The sequence below is a fragment of the Idiotropiscis lumnitzeri genome, chromosome 1, assembly GCF_059441095.1.
Source record: "Idiotropiscis lumnitzeri isolate Australia: NSW breed Sydney's pygmy pipehorse chromosome 1, RoL_Ilum_1.0, whole genome shotgun sequence".
In the NCBI taxonomy this organism is placed as follows: domain Eukaryota; kingdom Metazoa; phylum Chordata; class Actinopteri; order Syngnathiformes; family Syngnathidae; genus Idiotropiscis; species Idiotropiscis lumnitzeri.
In genome coordinates, this window is record NC_142391.1 from 9840079 (window position 1) to 9861079 (window position 21001).

Here is a 21001-nt window from a genome sequence, read left to right on the forward strand (position 1 = left end):
CTTGCATTATATCCGACTTCAAATTTGAATACAAAATAATTACATGGAGGAACGACTGTAAACAAACTATTGCACGATACACTCACTGAGCATTTCCCCACTCTGCTGTACTTCCTGCCATTTTCTGCCACGGCGTAGATATAGATGTAGCTGTCATGAGAGCCGATGGCCAGGAAGTTGCCATCTGAAACAGTTTTTGAAAGGTAAACAAGGCAATAATGTAACCGTCTTGGCTGTCAAAATCATGTCCTCACATAAATTTAGTAGGGAAAGCAGTAGATTTTGTTTAAATCGGACTTTTAGTAGTGTCCATGTAAAGTGAAATGTGTTATGAATTTGACACATATCAGAGAAGAGTGTTGTTAACAACCTTGTCAAGTTTGCCAAGCTTATTAAAAAATGCTTCAAAATCGTGTTTATGTCCTTTGGCTGTGTTTTGTCGCAGAGCTTTTCCACGTTGTGACACGAGGTGCTAGACACCAGCGAGCTAACATAATTATGAGGCTTCTCTCAGCCAGCAAACGGGGGGCGTGCTCGTCTGGGGCTTTACCTCCTCGCTTGGGAAATTAAATAGCGACACTGAGCTGTTCTGTAAATTGTAGCATCCAAGGAAGATGCATTTTTGGAGTGAAGGCAAAGCAAGCTTCCTACTTCAAAATTGCAACAGACAACCACGGATGTGCACGAAGGCACTTGAGTTTTTAATTACTGTCGTAGGACCAAGGCGACACATGTCATGACAGACACCGCTAGGTTTCCGCTGTTTTGGACGATAGTTTGCAGTCTTTGTACATGATTCCGGCAATTATCTTCAAACATAAAATATAATTAGAAAATCTAAGATTTCACATGAGCCTCTTCAAAGCTTAGAGCACATTATTTTCCTCATTACTTTTGGTGGAAATTGTAATAAATTCTATTGAGAACAGATCCCTGTTGACAACATGCAGCACTACAAATTGCAAATAAATAGCAACTGGATATAAAAAAAGTGCGAACCTGGGCCAAAGCTCATAACAGAAAGCTGTTCATTTCCATCTGTGTGGACCGTGACTAAATCCTTTGAATCAGTGTCGAGTACCAGCCACCTTCAAAAGAAAATTGTTCATCAATACAGTATACAATTGATTGCAGATATCACTTCCTTCTAGAGGGTGACACAAATTTGTCAGTGCACCATTAAATATTTAATACGGTGTCTCTTTCAAGGAAGGTTTTCCCCGCCTACCTGCCAATCTGGGTTCCTATGGCAACAACAGCTCCAGATGGGTGGAAGTCTGCTGATTGGGCAGTGTCCTGTAGGGATTGTGGAAAGTTTAAAATCAGTTTTAAAAAAAAAGAGTGGAGAAAAATATCTTTCAAAATGAATACAGAAGCAAAATTACATCAGCTGCATTACTCAGACAAAGACCAGCACAAGCCAGCCACATAATTTAGAAAGTTTAGATGTGATACTACTGATGGCCGCTAGGGGGCATTGTGACTCAACTTACTTCCATGTTTTTACTCCAGATGAGCTGATGTGAACTGGAGTCCCACATACAGACTTGCCTATCATAGCCACATGTGAGAAAATGGGGCCTACAGGGATGTACAGCCAGACCCCACAACTCATCCGTGTGGCCCTAAAACCAGAACAAATGAAAAAGATTTGGTTTACATTTTGCAGTGATCTGTCTGAGGCAGAAACTTTTCGAATGGAAAATGGGCTAACCTGAGTAATGGGCACAAACTCTCCATCCAAGCTGCCTTGCAAAACAAAGTTCTTTGTGGTTCCGATGAGAACAGTCTCCCCTCTGCCCTCTGCTACAGTCCGGATGGGACCAAACAAATCTGGCACCTGCAACCAAGCCATTAAAAATAAAAATAAAAAAACATGTACACTCTTTATTTATTTGGAATGTCATTCGTCTCTCATCTTTTACTGCAAAGTACTATCCAGCTCACTAGCATAAGAAAACATCATCTGTTTTATTTATGAAGTGCAAAATCTGCTGCCTGCAGGATTGCCGCTTCTTGCCAACGTAAGCAGCATAGTTCTTCACGCAAAAGTATAGACAGTACCGTGCATAAAATGTTTAATATTTTATTACAGCATTCAGCTAGATCTTTAAATCTAAGGATGAGATGCTCAACAACATCACTCTCATGCCTACTTATGGTTAAAGCAGACTAATAAATAATCGTAATACTCTCGAGTTCACTTATTTGTTTCATTGTTTCACCTATCCAAATCTATTTGCTGAAATTATTTTTTTGTTCTTACAGAAATGCCATAAGATGCAGCAAAATGGCACCAAACCCCAGACTACGCTGGAACTTAGTGCAGGAATTGGTCAAAGGAAGTATGCCAAAATGATATATCTCAGCTGAGAGACAAGGTCTGAATGACAGAGGAGCTCACTTTAGCCTGGGTTGTTAGTGGAAGGTACAGATGTCATCGCCGCATGTTTATATACACCCGATTATCAAAATCAAAACATCTTGAAGTCAAGATGAATTTGAAACAATATTAAACTTTTATGTGTTAACTCATGATAGACAATGAAAAAATTCTCATGTCAATTATTAGTAAACAGTGGAGGATTAATGTATAATAATCTATTTCCATGTCCATTTTCAGTGACACATAACAGATCTTGCTCTATTTTCTTTTACAGAACACGAGTTTTACTGCACTTGTATAACGGAGGTCCATTTCTCACCTCCACTGTTTGGATCTGCCGGTAGCCGCTGTCCCAAGAGATGAGGCGGCAGTCTTTGCCTCCGGACACCAGAGTGCCATTCCTCAGCATGCATAGGGCAAAGATGCTGCCTTCGTGAGCGCCGTGGATGACGTGGCTGATGCGATTAGTGCCTGCGTGACAGAGGCGCCATAAGATGAACGAGAGGCTTTCAGCCCAGAGAAAGTCGGCTTGCGGGAAGCGGCCTTTTAAATGGCCGACAGTCAGACGGGTGGATCGATAGAGTGGATCAGGGAGAGATTAAGTTGGAAGGAGAGAGAGTTGTGCGTCTCTTCTTCGTGAAGTCGTTTTGTTACAAATAGACAGTTTTTGAGGTAATAATGAGTTTAGAAGGATAAACATATTGATTAGCCAGCTTTCCTCGAAGTCGGCACACTATATATATATACCTTTTCCCCACACCAAGATGTTTCCACTTGAGTCCCCTGTGATGGTATCTCCATTTTCGGCAAAGGTCACACATAAAACGAACTTGGGCTTCTCCTGTTTCTGTAAATTACAAACACAAGCATGTGCCCGTTTAAATTACAATTAAGCGCCACCTTACGATTCGCAAATTCACCTTTTGATGTGTTTTTCTTATTCTTTTTTTTTTTTTATTGTTGAGCCCATTGCCAGCCATCAACTGCAAAACCCACCTACTATTTGCATTTTTTTGGGGCTGTCGTTCTGAAAGATGCAACAAGATGACACTGAAGCACCGTTGAAGTGATACACCTCAAATGACAGACAAGCTTTGTATGCCGGGAAGATGAGCTTGGGTTATAAGCACAAGACATCGTGGAATCTTCGCCACAAGTGCATGTATTTCAGGTAAACTTTAACACAAATAAATTGAATAATCTGTAAACCATTTGTAATAATATCAAGTTAAGGTAATATTGTGAGTTAAGTTTGAACTGATGAAGTGTTTTGGGATATTTACAGTGTGAATTATAAATATAGTAGAGGCAAGACTAAACATTTTTAGGGGGTGCGCCAATTACTCAAATTCTTTTTCACTATATGCAGCATGGCTAGTTTCCGATCCCCCATGAATAACGGGGGATTATTTTACATAGTTATTAAAGTTCAGCATGTTGAACTTGATTATGACTGTTTTCAACGCAGTTTTAAGGTTTGAGGTTTGAATCTCAGCTATGGCCTTCCTGTGTAGAGTTTGTATGGGTACTCCCGCTTCCCCCTCCAGGGGAAAAAAAAAAAATCATGTTTGGCTCATTGAAGATAATAAATTGTCCAATAAATAGAATTGACAATGGATGAGGGCGGTGTGACGTTTTACCTCAAAAAGTCCTTGCTTTTTGACCAACATGCCTTTTTCCAAGCTCCAAAAATGGAGATGCGACTTTCCGCAGGTCACCAGGATGTTGCTGTCAGTCGGGTGAAAGTCTGCAGCAAACACTGTGTCATTGGACGTCTGAAAACCAAAGACGTGAATTTGTGTGACAAAGTGGCGCATTTTACCCAAGATGCAGTACATGACTTGTGTGAATGTAAAATGACATTACCGGGATTATTCTATTTAGGTATGCTTGATCTATAAACAGAGACGTCAGTTGGATATCAGGTAATAGACGAAGTAGTCCGAAGAAAACATGACGCCTGCTGCGTGTCGATCAATGAGAATATTGTCAAAGAGTTCCATTTACTTTAAGCACAGTCGACTCCTGGCATACGGAGTGCATAAGAAAACAATCGATATTTGCTTTCTGCAAAAAATACAAGGGCCAATGTTGGAGAGAGAAAAAAATAAAAATAATAGCCTCTCTCTCTCTCTCTCATATATATATATATATATATATATATATATATATATATATATATATATATATATTTTTTTTTTTTCCTCATTAGATATTCAGCCGTGATTGGACGTTAGCTGAGCTCTGCTTAACTCACATTCCACAAATTAATCAGAATGCCATTTTTGGACATGTGCTCCTGCATAGGACATATTCTCGTGAAGAAATGTTTGGCCAGTTTATATTTCCTGATACATTAGATCCAGCGAGCTGCTTGGGCTGGCCAAACCTTTGTGCTTTATTTATTATTACTGGTATTTATTTATAAAATGAATTAAGAAATATTACAGGACTCTCAATAATATAAATTCATGGAGGGCCCGAAGAAAAAAATGACTGGGCCATTTTCTGCCCGTGGGTCATACTAGGCTACGGATGGATGCACGCACATACAGGTGAAACCCACCTTGACCTCAGCCAGTCTATCTTCTCGCTGCCAGTCCCAAACAGACAGCACATGGTCATTAGAGTCGTCAACAACGCACAGCGTGTTTCCTCCATTCTAACATATGAAAAAAATAAATAAATACAAGACATGACATTTAAATAAAAATGTCAAATGTTGCCTTTAGATGACTAATGTCCTTGAAAGCTTTCCTTACCGACTTAGAGAAAGCCAAGCAGACAAGTGCTCGCTCAAAGTAAGCGGCCCCCAGAACATGGAGGGTGTTGAGGCTGACAGAGTCCCACACACGAATATGCGGAGCCAACTGCAAGACATAAACACACACACGCAAAGATGGAAACGGTTTCATCTTGTGTTGCGAGGAGCGCACTAAACTAAATGTGACGCAAAACGTAATGAAACGCTAACATTGGAGTTCACTTACTTTACCCTCCAAGGAGGTGCCGGCCACCTGCCCGGTCGCGATGGTGATTTTATCAGGGTGGACTGCCAAGCTGATGAGGATGTGAAAACAGACATGAAAACAGTGAAAACGCCTTTCAGCATCCATAAATCAAAAGGAGTATTTGAATAAAAATGCTATCAAAAGATGTAAGCACCGTGGCGATGCAACAAAACGCATCCAAACTGGAGGATTTCTCTGAACTCTGATAAACCCTGCCGTGTAAATAAATTAAAAAAAAAAAAAAAATCATGACGCCGTTCATCACAGCCAGATGAGAATGAGGCCAAACACAGCTTGATTCAGTTATTCTGCCGCAGTGAACAAGAATAATCGAAGGATATCGAGCAGCTTTCTGTGGGTGTTATGATAATTGAGCATATTTTCGGGGACACTTTCCTCATTAGAAAAGGTTAATTGGGGACAGAAGGTTAACCAGAGTCACATTTCTTCCCTAAAAATATCTCAGAAAAGAGCGTTACAGAAGGTCAAGTGCCCGTTATGTCTGTATTTAAGCCAATGTTCTCAAACAATATTGAGCCAAGGCACACACACGTTACAAAAACTGTTATTTTTGTAGTTTCTTTTCGGACCAGTTGAATTTGGATTCGTAGCTAGCTTCAGCGGTACTTGAATGAGAAGCACATCATGCGTACCATTTGATGTCATCCGTGTGTCCAGTGTAGTGTCTCTGCAGCTGTTCATCCACATTGAAGAGGACAACCACGGAGGCAATGAAGTACACGGTTTCTCCAGTGGGCAACAAGTAAAGATTTGAGCGGCAGTCTCGACCACGGTAACCGTATCTGGTTATGATTAAGGTCAAGAAAATAAAACAGCATTGATAATATTTCATTGGTAAAAACCGGGGGTAGAAAACTTTTGTCCATTTTCACTCTGCGGGTAGAGTGTTGTCGGAGTAACGACAACGATTTTCTGATTGTTTTTAAAAAGGATACACCCAGTCGAGTTTAAGCTTGCTGGCTGGAAGGTCGGCTCTCGCTTCCAGACAGTAACCATCCACTTGGTCTTTGGGCATGAACATGGTGATGGGACGGCCTTTCAAATACATTTTCACATAACCTTCCTCTGGAAAAAGAAACAGAGAGGATCAGTTTGACGAATTCAATCATGACTGGTGGGATCGTTTTGTTAGTGACTGAACGTTTCTGGATGACTGTAATAGTTTTGTTTTACGGTGATGTATGAGAAGGGTTGATGGTGCGGGGAAGATTATGTGATTGACATATCTACGATTACATTTATATTTATGAGGATGGATGACAATCTAGAAAACACAGACAAATGAGTTTTTAAACTGACTTTATTAGCCACGTCAAACACATTCTTGGAACAACACACACACAAAAAAAAGAAAAAACATTGTTATAATGCGGAAATATTTGGCTCACAGCTGAGGTTAAGCAACATAAAAACACAGACAAAAGCAGATTGAAATGTGGGGAAAAAACAAACTAAAACTGAAAAGTCATTCATCTGAGAAATACCAGAAACAGTATGTTGGAAGATATGATTTGAATAAAAGATATTTTTCTTTGACTTCGATGACTGGAGTTGGTTGGTAGTGTAATTAGTATAAATGATTATTGTTCTGCTGGGACTCTCCTCCGCAGGCCTCTGGTTAATAACAAATCTGGAAGTACTGACTGGGAGATTTTAAGGGGCTGCGGTAACTTGGTGTGTTGAGGCCATAGTGCGACGATTGACTCCCAGTCTTCCTCAACTGCAAACTAACACTTGGAGTCTTTCTGACTGGCGGCACCCGGGCAGCGGCTCTTTTTCTGGCCATGCGGGCCTTGATGCTGTCTGGGGACTGGCAGAGACTTGCAGCGGAACGCGCCATTTTGGCCGACGCTGGAGCACTGCCTCTGGTCCCCGTCGATGTGGCGGAGCGGCTGAGGTAAATCTGGACTGTAACTAGTGTGGGTGGGCCGTGGGGGTCACAGAGAGGGAAGTCGTTGAGAGGGTACCAAGGAAGGGTTTGGAGGAAGTCAGTAAAATATGTTAGACAGCTCCTGTCATCGTGGGGCTAATTAAAACATCATGAATACACAAAAAGGAAAGTCAAGGGAATGGACTTCTATTATAAAAAATATTTTGATTACCACGATTGGACGATAGGGCCCCGTAACAAATGAAGTAAATGTTTTGTGCAGAAATAAACTTGTTTAGATATATATGAAATACTTCTCAGTAAACCAATTTCGACTTAATTCCTACATTAAAAGTATTATGTAGTTTCATATGTACTGTTCTCATTTCTACGCAATTTAGACAACTTAGAGTCTTCAATGAACCTAATAAGCATGCTTTTGGGATGGGGAAGAAGCTGGAATAGAAGCAGTCCATGCAAAAATCCAAAATGTCTCAAATGCAGCAGAGGTGCAAACCACGCGTCAGCTGTGCTGACCTATTCAGATACATAACTGTTCAATTTTAAAATTCAATATTAATTTTGGAGACTCTTAAGCCCAGGTTTGGAACCCTTGTTTTGGGAGGAAGAATATATTTTATACCCAATGCTATAGACATCCTTCACCATTCTGACAGTTGTTACATGTTTTAAATTAAAATATACTCCTGAAATTATGTAGTAACATCCAGTAATTATAACATCTTCGTATTTGATAAAACATACATGAGAAAACAACAACAAAAAAAAACATTTCTAAAAGCACAAGCTAACACAAAAAGGAGCTTGTTTGCAATGCAAATACTTATTGTGCGGTAACTAGAGCAGTGGCGGGTCTACAAGCTCTGAGCTGCGGCTTGATCACAAAACTCAAGCCTCAGCGAGGGTGTCTGCGCGTGCGTGCGTGAAGTTTTTGTGCGGTTACTAAGGCGACAGAGCGAACATAAGGCAGACAAACACTCCAGCACTGTTTAAAAGTGGAGCTGAAGTGAGGAGGCTTGAGCAATTGTCGCCACGGTGGGACACAGTAAGTGCAGGTTAGGTTGGTCTGCTTGTGTTAAAACAATATGCTCTCAAAACAATAAAGCTAACACACTCACAGTTTAGTAAACCACTCCTGCTCCTGTCTTGACAGCTCTCTGATAACCAGCATTTTTTTTTTTAATCTCAAGATGGCCCTTTGTGTGAATTAAGTGATCAGAGTCCAGAGAGCTGTGAAGTCCAAGGTGAGGAGCGAGGGAAGGTGAGGGGTGTCTGCGGGTTGGGGCATTCAGGGGAAGAGCGTACCTTTGCAGTGTGTCACACGTCGCATCCCTTGTAAAGGTCAGAGAGAGACACAAGCACCAGGTGAGGGGTGTCATGGCTTCCTCATTTCCTGGTCTGTTATAACAGGTGAGTGCATGTCCGGACTCCTGTGTTTATCAACACAACTTGTGTGCTGTGTGATGGCGTCACATACAGTCAGTACCAACGCACACTGGGCCCGCTTATCATAATGTGGAATAAAAAACATACTATTTTATCCTGCTTTTGATACCAACACCATATTTTTGGCATGTGCGCGGTAAGTATATTGTGTCTCTTTTTTTTTTTTGTTTTATTGTTTTTTCCCCAAAAAGAGTTGCTGCAGCTTATATACGGGTGCGCCTTATCGTCCGGAAAATATGGTACCTTTTTTCCCCTCAACAATTTTTGCCTACAAATAACACATTTAAACTATTACAAATAATTAGAAAATATAAATAAATAACCCACTTGAATTATATTTTTAATCTTAAAATAAGCAATTTTACAAAAACATTCCATTTATTTTATTATTTTATTTTTTTTAAACCTCATTTTCCAACAAATCTGTCTCCTTTAAAAAGGAAATTCGTCCCATTGGGCACAGAGGTTTAACCAGTTCTTGTCTATGTGTATTCTTAAGTGCTGCAGTTCAATTTCAACAAACATTAGAAGGTGATCCATGCACTTCTAATTTGATATTCAGTTCCATTTGTGTCATTTCTCCAGTTTTTTTGGTGCCCATCTTCCGTTTTTTTTTTTCATGCAAAAAGAACAACTCCTGCAAGTCTCCGGTGAAAAACTGTACCAAAGGCTCGTAGTGTATGTTTGACAACAATGCAGGAAAGGTGCATCAGAAAGAGAACGTGAATGATGAAAATGGAACCACGAATGAAATGTTATGATGGTAAGAAGAAATTACTAAACAATGACACAATGTGTGCATTGGGTAACGATAAACACACAAACCGAACGTGTGTAATAGCCGTCATCAGTCTGTGTTATGGTCGCTATAAACTAGCAACGACACAAGAATAGAGCTCTTACCTGCATTGAACACTGGGTCCCTCTGCTTGCTGCAAAGTAAACGAGCAAACTGTCAATCAGCGTCGTTCCTGCACATGTTCGGCATGGACATCTTGTTGATTTGGATGAAAAGCACGGTAAAGAAACTTCGCTCATGTGTCAGAGATATTTGTTACCTGTCACTTCTTTTGCCACTGGAATTGCTGCCTGTGGAGCCGGCACGAGTTCGGTTGCCCTTGGAGTCGCCCGAATCTTTCCTCGTGAGAGACCCGACATGCTCATTGGAATTGGCTCTCCTCACCGTGCTGGGAGGGAATGGGGGCAAGGAAAGGTTCGAGAAGGGCTCGATATTATTCAGTGATTATACACCATGTCAAATTCAACTTGTTATATTTTTTTAAATGAAATTATAGATGAGTCTTTCCGTCATATAGTTATTTGTAATGTAAGACATTATCAAAGCACTGGCTCTTCAAATGCTCAGAAGAAATCCGATCCCATAAACACCTGCTTCAATGAGAGGTTTCGTCTCTTATCTATTTGATAGCGCTACGATGGGCTGGGAACCATACAAGGGAGAAGCCACCCTCTCGGTCAAAGTCAGCTACAAGATCACCTGTGACCCAAATGAGGACGAATCGGCGGTGACTCGACTTGAGGTGCAAATTGGCCGTTAAAAACGAATATCGAATCAGAATTTTTGGATTTGAGTGAGAATGAATCATAGCATGTTAAAACTCATTCACTGCCATTGATGAGTATAGAAGCCAAAAAGTATGTTCGTTTTACCTTTGCTGGCAGTAAATGAGTTCATGTCACAGGGGATGGCAATGCACATGTGTGTGGCGTGCACAGCGTCGAGTGACGTGCTCTCTTCGAGATATCACTACTATGCAGGTTTTTGCACATATATGGAAATGTTTGGTCCAATAATGGGTATTATATAAAACTGTTAAGCGATTAGTCAACACTTAAAGATGAAACTTCAATAGGGGACCATATCACTTTTTCATAACTGTAAGTAACTTTTTCAAAACCATTACACTTCCATCAATGCTGCATGTAGAACGAATGCTATTTCGTTCATTAATTATATTTTATATCAGCTTTGCTTTCTGTAAGTGGCATTAATTTTGGATTAAGTTACGGGTCTACAAATTTACTGCAGTTTGCTTTCCTTGTCTCAAAAATGTCTATTCATCCATGACCCTAACCCTTTTTTTCATTTTGGATAGAGATGCAACATATTCCCATTCGTTGTAGAACAACATAAATGGCATGAAAGGTAGACTATAAAAGGGGTTCGTTCATCAGTTGGCTTTTTGACTCCCCTGTGGATGTCCTTGCACCAGCTAAACCTGATCAATTGGGCCGCTTGACAGCCGGGTCGCCCAACACAATAAAAAGACTCCATCAGCAGTCCACTGGCCGGTCGGCCCAGTCACTCACCTAATCCACCCTATTGACATTCAAAAATGGTCAGTCCTTTTCGGAGAGATTTGTTTGCTATGGAACAGAGTCAAAAAGATGGAGAGAGGCTGTTGTCTGCTGCATTAGCCAGAGATTGATAAAATATTGTTGGTGTAGTGAAGCTGATGCATTATAAGTAGCGTACAATTACAAAAAATAATTACCAGTGCATGGAATTTGTAAATAAAAAAATAGGATATTAATATCATAGTGGTTAAGTCACGTTAGACTGACAGCAGTAACATGTTGACATGCTCACCTGAGCAGCGGTGAAAGAATTCTGGATGGCAGAGACAAAGGAGACAAACTGCACATCTTATTAGCGGGCAACAAGCCGCACATTGGCTGCCTGACATTTGGTGAGTTACAATAATTGGGAAGACAAATGACGGGATACAAGTCAACCAATGAGAATGAAGACTAACATGCAACACGTTTGTTATAATTACTGATCTTGTCTCATTCCCTCAAGAGACAAATGTGAGCCACTGGAGTGGAGCTGTAGTTGGAAAATTTGAATTAAGCATCACTCTCCACGAAGCATTTTAGGCACTGCCCAAAGCTCCCATTGGTGAAGTTTTTCCACCATCATCGTAAGACAAATCTAAAGTTTATGACACTTACTAAAGAAAAATGTTCAATTATTTATTAATGTTTTGATTATTAAAGTGTAAAGAATGAGGCTCCAGTATGTCGCCCCTGCCAGTTGGAGACTTGTCAAAAAGACAACTTTACAGGAAGTTTAAAAAAAAAAAAAAAAGTTGAGTTTCCGGGCACTGCTTCATTCAAGTTGTATTTCGCCTTATATTGCTATTGTACACTCACGTCAACCTCATATTTCCTAAAAAATATATCACCCTTGTCATGATAAAGATGCCGGCGGCATTCGAGTACTTCAGAGTAGGCAATGAGGGTCGTTCTGCAACAAAGCTTTACGGGCTTGATTTTAAACAAAAACAAGCTAACTTAAATTTAGTGAACCTTACCATTTTCACTCGTAATCGTCTACAAGAAGAACCGAAAAAAAAACCACCCAGACATTGAATACAGGTGACAATTATGCCACGCAGCTTCCGCGGAACAAGGAAACTTAGTAGTTTTGCCACACTTTTGCAACATTTGTCAAACCTAAATTGCATTCAAGTGCGGTAAAGCAATTTTCACACTTTAATTGAATTGGCTAAAATTGAGTAAAATTACAAAGTGGGGATGGGTTCGAGTTTGGGAAGAAAAAAAAAAGAAAGAAAAAGAAAAAAAAACTGCAGCCTAGACCGAACAACCCTTATATGGATAATCACCAAATCTTTATGGACTCTCTCCAGTATATGCTTGAATGCTGCCCATAAAGTCTTTTTGATAATAAATTATGACGAAACAATGCATAATCTGCACCAAACAACAATGGGTACTACCACCTCCACTAACTTTGGTGGGAATTAGTGAAAACAAACGAAACATAATGTGCAATATGGTGAAAAAAAAAAATAAAGAACTAGCTGAAATTCCTTTCAAATACCGTTGTGCAGCCAGAGTTCAATCAGTCATTCTCCGTCAATCCCAAAGTAATTTTTAATACATTTTACTTGGTTGCTGAAATGAAATTGCAAAGAGTGAATAAATACTAAACAGTTTCGTTCTTTTGGGACTGGTCACTGCTGTGAGCTGAGGTTCATCTTGTTATGCTAACAATATCCAGGGATGGGAGGCGCTTATTGTTCCCCTGATAACGCGATTATGCATGAACACACACACACACATACTGTACTCGGACAGAAACACACTCTTTCTCGGGGTTTACGAGCCCTGTTAAATGTCAGTGGCTTCGGATGACAAAGCGGTAGATGGGAGGATTGATGGTAGGAATAATCAGACATGATCCTAAAAATCTGGTCAAGTCATATGACTTTATTCCCTGGGGAATTTGATTAGCATCCTTTTTCAATTGCTCACCTTCTGGTGGATGCGGTGCCGGTGTCCTTCCGGGATCCAGAACCTGACGGGGAGGGCAGAGTGCCACTGCCTTTCTTTGGTAGGATGGTCCCGTTGTTCACGGAAGGTCTTAACGGCAGGGTGGCGATCATTGGCCGGGCTGGCAAACCAATCCAAACAAAAGAACATTACAAAAATATACTTTTCTTTTTGAAATCACAACTCGGTTTATGATTTAAGTGTGTTCCTCTATGAGAGAAATGAGCTAAATGTTTTCTCTATTTGTCATCTATTGGAGTGGTCCACCACCACCGGACTGTAATCTGGGTCAGTTCCGTGACAACCAGAAAGCTAGAGAGCTTTGACATGACCTTGGCATAAGGCGCTACATAATATCCATCCATCCTTTATCTGTACCGCTTCTCCTCACAAGGTTTGCGGGGGGATGCTGGAGCTAGCTATCCCAGCTATCATCGGGCAGTAGGCGGGGGACACCCTGAACTGGTTGCTAGCCAATCGCAGGGCACATGATGAACCGTTGGCCTAATTTGATCATCAAAAATATAATTCTAACTTACTTTCCAGACTATTGCCTGTGTCAAAAAAGGGTCCATGCATTTACAGCATAGCGAGTATGCATGGACAATTTGTAAGTGGGAACAACAACAAAAAAGGCACATGCACACATGAACACGTACAAAAGTCAAGGCCAGAATTTAAAAGCCGAGATAACGCTTTTCTGCAATGATAAATATTTATTAGGCAGATTCATGGGCGGAAACTCACACTTGTACCACTATCATCCTTCACACAGAAATTCCGTAGCAAAAGTAAACGGGGAGTTGTAATTTTGGCATATGTTACAGAAAGTGAGATTGTGTTTGTATTTTAGGCAGTCTCTCTGCTGCCCTGAATGATGTAGCTGAGAAGAAAATCCCTGAGTCATCCACCAAGTCTAAATCCAAACAGATACTCTGCGCATCAGTCAGCTTGTAGGCCAAAATGAGCCCAGAATAAAAATGCAGGCTCACCCGATGGAAAGGCGCATTACTGCACATTAAGGGAAACAAAACAGTACAGCAAACAAGTCTTATTATTATTATTCCGCTTCCATTCGAAAGACATACATAAGGTGCACCCGATTAGAAGGCGCACTGTCCATTTTTGAGAAAATGTAAAGGATTCCAAGTGTGCCTTATAGTCCGAAAAATATGATATATATAACTATTTACAGATTTAGTTTACGACATTCAGAAAGTCAATGCAGTTTAATTAATCTGTTAAAGTTAAATGCAACAGTGCGGCTGTTTTGGTTAGCAACAGGGTTTAAACCAGCTTGTCAGTTTGATGTCTGTGTTCGAACGATGGTGTCTACAAACAGATAATTACACTGACGGGGAAAAATGGGAGGCATCTATTTGGGTAGAGTGATTTAGTGTGTGAGGTAACAAGGTCATTTGAACGATATAGTATCCTTCATATTGTTGTCCAAAAATGTAGAATCTTCAATACAGATTGGTGGAAAGCAGACGGCGTGAACTTCTTAGCATGTCAACAGCATCCCCTCAACTTAACAAAGCTTAGTTGAAATGTAATTTCTTCTTGAAATAAACACTACGGAAATCCGAATGACTTAGCATCTTCTGTCATATTAAATTGTGAAAAAAATTATGTTAACTGTTATTGTACTGATGACTGGGATGAGCTTTTTTATTTTAGTCAATGCGTTGACTCATCAAATGCTTATTCTACAGTTGCTGATGCTCCGAAATGACAAAAATGTGTCTATTATTGCATAAAAGCACGACACAAATCAAGTCACAGTGCACGAGACAGTGAGGTACAACCGTTGCGTGTCTATCAAAGTGAACACAGTTTGACACTGTTGACTAGCAGGCAGTGATAGAAATGTGCTTGCTCATACAAACGCCACCAGGCCTGGCCGGCGCAGACAGTCGGCCTACCTGACTTCCCAACATGGCTGTCAGCCGAGGGAGACTTTCTCATCAAAGCAGGCTCTACGCACATGACGCACAATACATAGAGTACGACAACACAACTCAGTCCAGTGGGAGGACAGCGACAAACTGAGAATAGGGCAGGGCGATCTGGCCTTAAAATACAGTTTTCATTATTTTAGCCTGCTGCTACATGCTAGTTCACCTTTGGTGGGGCCTCGACGTGTGCTCATGGCCTGCTGCTCCTCAGACACGTTGAGTCGGCGGACCACGTCGGCCAGGGCGGACTTGAGCAGCTGGATCTCGTCCTCCTGCATCTGGACCCTTTGCTCCAGGGAGGCGATGCGGTCCGTGACCTCCATGCTGCTGGATGCTGACGCGCTATCATCTGAGAAAACACAATGAGCTGCAGTCAGACATATTGTAGAAAGACCATATGGAAAAAAAAAAAAAGAAAAAAAAGAAAAGTCAGCTGCCAACAGACAGTGCGACATATGCTGTTCAAAGGCACATCCAAGAAATTGAACGGAATAAATGTAAATGTGTGTGAGCCTTTTCATGTTTATTTAGGACATTAGTCAGCTTATAAGCAAATTCTCAATTCAAGTTATTACTGTGAAAATTATTATTAGTTTTTATTTATGACTGCAGTACCAATACACAGGGTCAATGATTACATTTTGTTAAAATGTTTTTTTTCAAAAAGTGGTCCGTTTATTTGTGCGTAAGCCTGCTTGAGGCTGTTCAAAATTGTCTTGCAGAATACACACAAATTCAAGCACAAATCACACAATATTGAGGAATCACAAATTTCTGTGCGAAAGTGTACGCAGTGTTGTAAACGAGGCAAAGTGATTTAAAGCATACTTTTAAATACATGGTAATTGTAGAGAAAAACAGAGTAAAAAATTCAGGCATTAAATGAATAGAAAAATAGCGTACTTATACTGTACTGTGTGTGTGTGTGTGCGCGGGTGTGGGGGTGTGTGTGCGTGTGTGTGTTAGACAAGTGCCTGTAAGTGGCCCTGATGTGGTGTTTATAGTTTGCTTTAGTTTTCTACCAGCCTCCAATAGCTTCAAACTGTATACGTTACTCTGGCTCTCCTTTCCCTCATGCAAGGGCATGAAAAGTAAGGAAGTACTCTATGAAACGCTATAAAACAATCACTATGAACCACAGACCTCTATAAAGAAGTGGGAGTTTTTGGAATAGACAGATATGTACTACAAAAAAATATTACAAATGGGTTGGGGTTGATGCTTTGAAAATGAAGATGTAATCAAGAGAGGAAGCCAAAGAGCCAAGGAGCTGCAATAACAACTTAACGTTAGTTTTATTCGGTATAAACATACACAATTGCCACCTCTGACTCCCTGATAGGAGACGGTCTATGGGGCCAATCCGCACGCACACACACACACACACACACACACACACACACGATGACTTTGATCAAATATACATGTAAATCGCTGCTGTGTTTTCCCGGCAGACTTGCAATAACAGTCAGATGAATAATGCATCGGATGCATTGGACATCTGCGTCGCGCGTGTTCTCCGAGGATTTGCTTTTCAATCAGACCGCCTGCTCAGATGCTGGAAATGTGAGGGAGCTCTTGACTTGTGTAAATAATGTTGTCAAATATTTAAAGGATGCGCTTAAAGAAATCATTGAATAGTTAAAATAGCACAAATCTAATTCCTATAGGTTAATGGATCACAACATTGAAATCCAGTTGAAATTAATCAACTTTTTACAAGAGCCCATCCCAGCTGATTTCGGCGGACAAACAAGCGTTCACATTCACTCCACAAATTTTGAGTTTTAAATTAACCCAACATGCACATTTTATGAATGTGCGCTTTAAACAGAACATCTGATGCAAATACAAAATGCTACCAGAGACTCAATCTTGAAAAACTACAGCTGAGATGATTAATAGACCACTGCCAATCTATAAACTCAAATTCAGATGATTCTTCGCACAAAGGACATGCAAAAATTCTCTCGCCCATTCATCTTTCTTCTCTAAAAATAAAACAAGCTCACCTGAGGTGCGTTCTTTGAAGCAGTGCTTCTTCATATTCATTTGAGAATATGACTAACCGCAAGATGAAGCTGCAACTATCTGATGAGCATCTGTCCCCGTCTGCTCCCAGCAAAGACACACAATAGTATCACTGCTGGAGGGGTACAAAGATGGATTGTCACACAAGCCATTCCCCGAGCATCAACGCCTGACACCTGCCTGTCTTTAAAGGAAAGTTAAAAACAGAACGCACAGTCACGTGACACAACCCAATAATTGACGCAACAAGATGCGTTCCTAAGGTTCAGGCCCCGACATAAATTTCCGTGCAGTGGCCATCGGGGATGTGTCACTCTCCATTTAACAAAAAATCAATCAGAAAGAACACCCTGGTGTCGCTCTTTTAATCCAATGAACACACATTATTTCACCGCACCCAACCAAGCCCACTGCAGACAGCGCTGCTTCAATGACATCATTTCTCTCTTCCCCGATTTTTTTCTTGCCTCACTTACAGGTCGGAGTGACGACAGCACACATCCTAGACGATTATTTGAATTGCTATTTAATATGGCGCACACTGCAGTACTTTGCATCATCCCCTTGGATAAAGTGAAAGCGGAAAATGTGAACAAGCACTTGGCACATCCATCTTCCCATCACTGAACAAACAAAGAAGCACTTTCCTGAGTCATGCGCTGACCTCAGGCTCATCAATAATTGAATTGTGGCGCGGCAGATGTGTTCTGATCCATTTCCTATTTCAGCACTCTCAGGATCAACAACAAAAGGCCACAATGTCTTAATAGCAAAATGTGGGAAGCCACAGGAGGCACTTTTACATTTTGGTCTATACTCATGGTGTCATGGGACACCCGGTAATTGCTGCAACTGAAAATACAAATAAATATAAACTTGTTTGGTACACCCTTTTCAGATATTATTGCTACCATTCTTCTGGGAATACTTTCCACAACATTTGGGAGACAAACGGCGAGTGAGGTAATGGGAAACAAGCCTGTGACAACAACAAAAAAAAAAAGACACTATTTCCTGTTTTGTAGTTCCAGGAGGGCACTGAAATCCTCTTCTATTTATTGAAGGATGTTTTAATTTTGACTAGGTAGACTTCTTCCATCAGTCAGACAAAAGGTCAGCGATTCCAAAAAACATTTGCTCATTATATTAACTTGCTGCAACTGTTCTTCCTGACACTATTCTGACCCCAACTGATGTTTGGCACTGATACGACTTGTATTTTGGTCGGCGTCTATTTCCTGTTTTTTCTTCCGATTCCACAGTACTTGCTAGGAATCTCAGTTGGTGCAGATTTTGACCAAATTACTTTCATTTGAATCAACTGTGAGTAGTGTTTGAGTATATACGGTAAGTCTGTTTGTGTTGTTTGTCAAGGAGTCCAGAATGAAGCCCCTCGTGTCTTACTAGCTAGCCTCTATACGCTTGTTACGCGTGATCACAAGATAGAGTGCATGCGTGTTGTGTTTTATTGGTTGACTTTAGGGCTGTGCAATTAATCGAAATTCAATCACGATCACGATTATTACACTAAACGATTACAGAATTGGCATGATCGTAAAAAACGATTATTATAGTATACAGGATCTATGTTATGTATTTATAAAACAATGTTAAAATAGTACTCTACTTTTATGTCTAAAACTATAGTGTGTACACAGCAGAACACAATTTGAGCGTTTTATTGAAATTGTTTATTTAGATGTTGCAACGTTGCTCAGGTAAACTCCAATGCACTTTGTACAAAGAAACCATACTCAAATTTATACATTTGCATACAAAATATTGTAAGATAAAAAAAATTGATTTGTTTGAATATTGTTTTTAATTATACATTTTTTGGTTTTGTACCCCCTGAAAATGTCATTTGAATAATATATATATATATATTTTTTCTTTTTTTCATTCACATTTTTTTAATAATCTAGTTGACTTCATTTTATACTTGTCTGTCAGTTAATCGTAAAAAGATGACATGCGAGTGTTGCATCGGACACGGCACTTCTGCTCATCCATCAACAAATGCTTTATTGTGAGGTTGACCCAACCGAGGTGTATAAGCTAAATCAACCGTTCAATTGGCAGTTGGCTTTCTGCACTTCCAGACGACTCTGCTGGACAGAGGCTTAAGAGCTAATTATAGACAAGAGGTGGCCAACAGGAAGGGAAGCCACGACAAGCAACCTCGATTGTCATCAAAAGAGTCATGCAACGGAGAGCTTGGTGTCTGAATCTTGTTTTCATGTCAAAACAAGACATTGGCGAACAGAGACAAGTGGATGAAGAGGTCATAAAGAGAGTAAAGCATGAAGGGAGCTCAAAATACACCCATGTGGCATCCTATACTGACCTTCTTGTGATGAGCTTGTTAAAGCCTCCCATCTTTCCGCCGGCTGTTTCCTTCCTGGGGTCAGACAAAGGCTAAACTGACAGCAACTTCCCTAACATGCTCCTGCCAAACAACAACACACTTACACAGAGATCCTTCAAAATCGCTGCATCGGAATCATAATAGAAGATGCGGCATTGCTCCGCCTTTGCCCTTTGTTCATCTAGTAAGTAGTAATAGCCAGCCATTTAAGGCTTTAAGATTGGATGCCAAAAATCACAAGAGTTGCTAAGTAAGGCAGTTAGTGCTAGTTTGTGAAAATTCATGGGAGGTCAACAATAATGCAGAACAACAAGCCTAGTTAAATAAATAACACCATCCCTGTAACACAAAAAGCACAAATCAATGCATTCAGCAACAAGGCATTATACAGGATATGTGAAACAGATCTTGCTCTTAGCGAGTGACACCAATTCTCCAGGATCTTGGGGGTGAACGGCAGCTTGAATTTGCTGTTTCACCTCTCTCTTACGAGCAAAGGAGAGAGCAAAACAGTGGAAGAGAATAAAATGTTTCAAATATTTAAGGTTGGGGTTATTTGTTCTGCTTCCTTTGTTCTTTGAAATTGATATTCAGGGTATGTCTTAAAACAACAATTCTGAGTCGGGAGGGTGAAAACAAGGCAGCTACGTGTTAATGCTCCATTTGGTGGAGAAGAGATTGTTATCATTCTATTTACATAACTAGAATACCACTTAGGAGAGCACAGACCTCCACCAAGGTTGAATTGTGGAAAATAAATCCTGTAGTGGCGGCGCAAATGTGTGGTTGTGATATCAATTGTTTGTCAGTGCAAAGGCCTCAACACACCAATACGACGTCGGCCATCGTAAAGTCGGTCCATGCCATCTATTTGGTGTCGCGCAACGTTGTAAAGTCGGAGTCGTTGTCGGGGCGTGTTCGGCTGATTCAACGTGTATAATCGTGTCAGGTTATCGTGTTAAATAAGCCCTGCGATTGGCTGTCAGCTAGCAGATCAATGCACTGGACAAGAAGTGACGGAAGGGGAAAAACTGTGAAAATTGAAGCTATTCCTCAAGAACTAAGAGCACGAAGATGAAGTAGTCACACTTATTCGAGAAAGACCGCCGTTATTCGACATCACCGTCAAAGGCAACACATTGACTATGGAATGTCGGGGTACGACTTCTCACGCTTATGCAGAAGGTCCGGAGAAGTTGGCGTCACCGTCGGCTTTTGTGGTATATATTTCCGTCATTCCGCCGACTTCTAGGTGACGTGACAGTCGCACACAACAGCCGACGTTGGATTGATGAGTAGAGGCCTTAAGATGTTAACAAGAGACAGTGTCTTGCATGACTGAGTGACTGAATGGTCATATCGTGACTCAAATGGCAAAAATGGGAAATAAATTCCTCAAATGTTTTTTGTCCAATTTTGAAGCATCGGATCTTTGTTTGTCCCTCCATGTGTTAGCAACCATGACACATCCAAGTGGATCATGGAGCACGATTGAAGGCTCAAGGATGGGACTATTTACATTCTGGTGGCTCAAACAAATTAGGAACAAAAGGATAAATGTTTTGGAGC

At 40.6% G+C, this 21001-nt stretch overlaps 1 protein-coding gene across 4 annotated transcripts in view; it reads right to left on the reverse strand.

The window, feature by feature from the left end:
* The window catches only part of eml1 (EMAP like 1), a 42826-nt gene that overhangs the window by 3665 nt on the left and 18160 nt on the right, over positions 1 to 21001 (reverse strand). For 2 of the 4 annotated variants that reach the window (XM_088315703.1, XM_088315684.1), the window contains exons 2-19: positions 15200 to 15382; positions 13058 to 13196; positions 9814 to 9942; positions 9659 to 9687; positions 8615 to 8641; positions 6354 to 6483; positions 6051 to 6200; positions 5377 to 5446; positions 5149 to 5256; positions 4953 to 5048; positions 4027 to 4161; positions 3134 to 3233; positions 2706 to 2857; positions 1715 to 1840; positions 1494 to 1625; positions 1229 to 1296; positions 1000 to 1088; positions 87 to 184 (exon numbers count right to left, since the gene is read on the reverse strand). In XM_088315703.1, the coding sequence (XP_088171829.1) occupies positions 87 to 184; positions 1000 to 1088; positions 1229 to 1296; positions 1494 to 1625; positions 1715 to 1840; positions 2706 to 2857; positions 3134 to 3233; positions 4027 to 4161; positions 4953 to 5048; positions 5149 to 5256; positions 5377 to 5446; positions 6051 to 6200; positions 6354 to 6483; positions 8615 to 8641; positions 9659 to 9687; positions 9814 to 9942; positions 13058 to 13196; positions 15200 to 15382 (1961 nt within the window). Of the gene's footprint in view, positions 1 to 86; positions 185 to 999; positions 1089 to 1228; positions 1297 to 1493; positions 1626 to 1714; positions 1841 to 2705; positions 2858 to 3133; positions 3234 to 4026; positions 4162 to 4952; positions 5049 to 5148; positions 5257 to 5376; positions 5447 to 6050; positions 6201 to 6353; positions 6484 to 8614; positions 8642 to 9658; positions 9688 to 9813; positions 9943 to 11366; positions 11415 to 13057; positions 13197 to 15199; positions 15383 to 21001 lie in introns of all 4 variants that reach the window. The other 2 variants (XM_088315711.1, XM_088315694.1) reach the window with 2 other exon arrangements.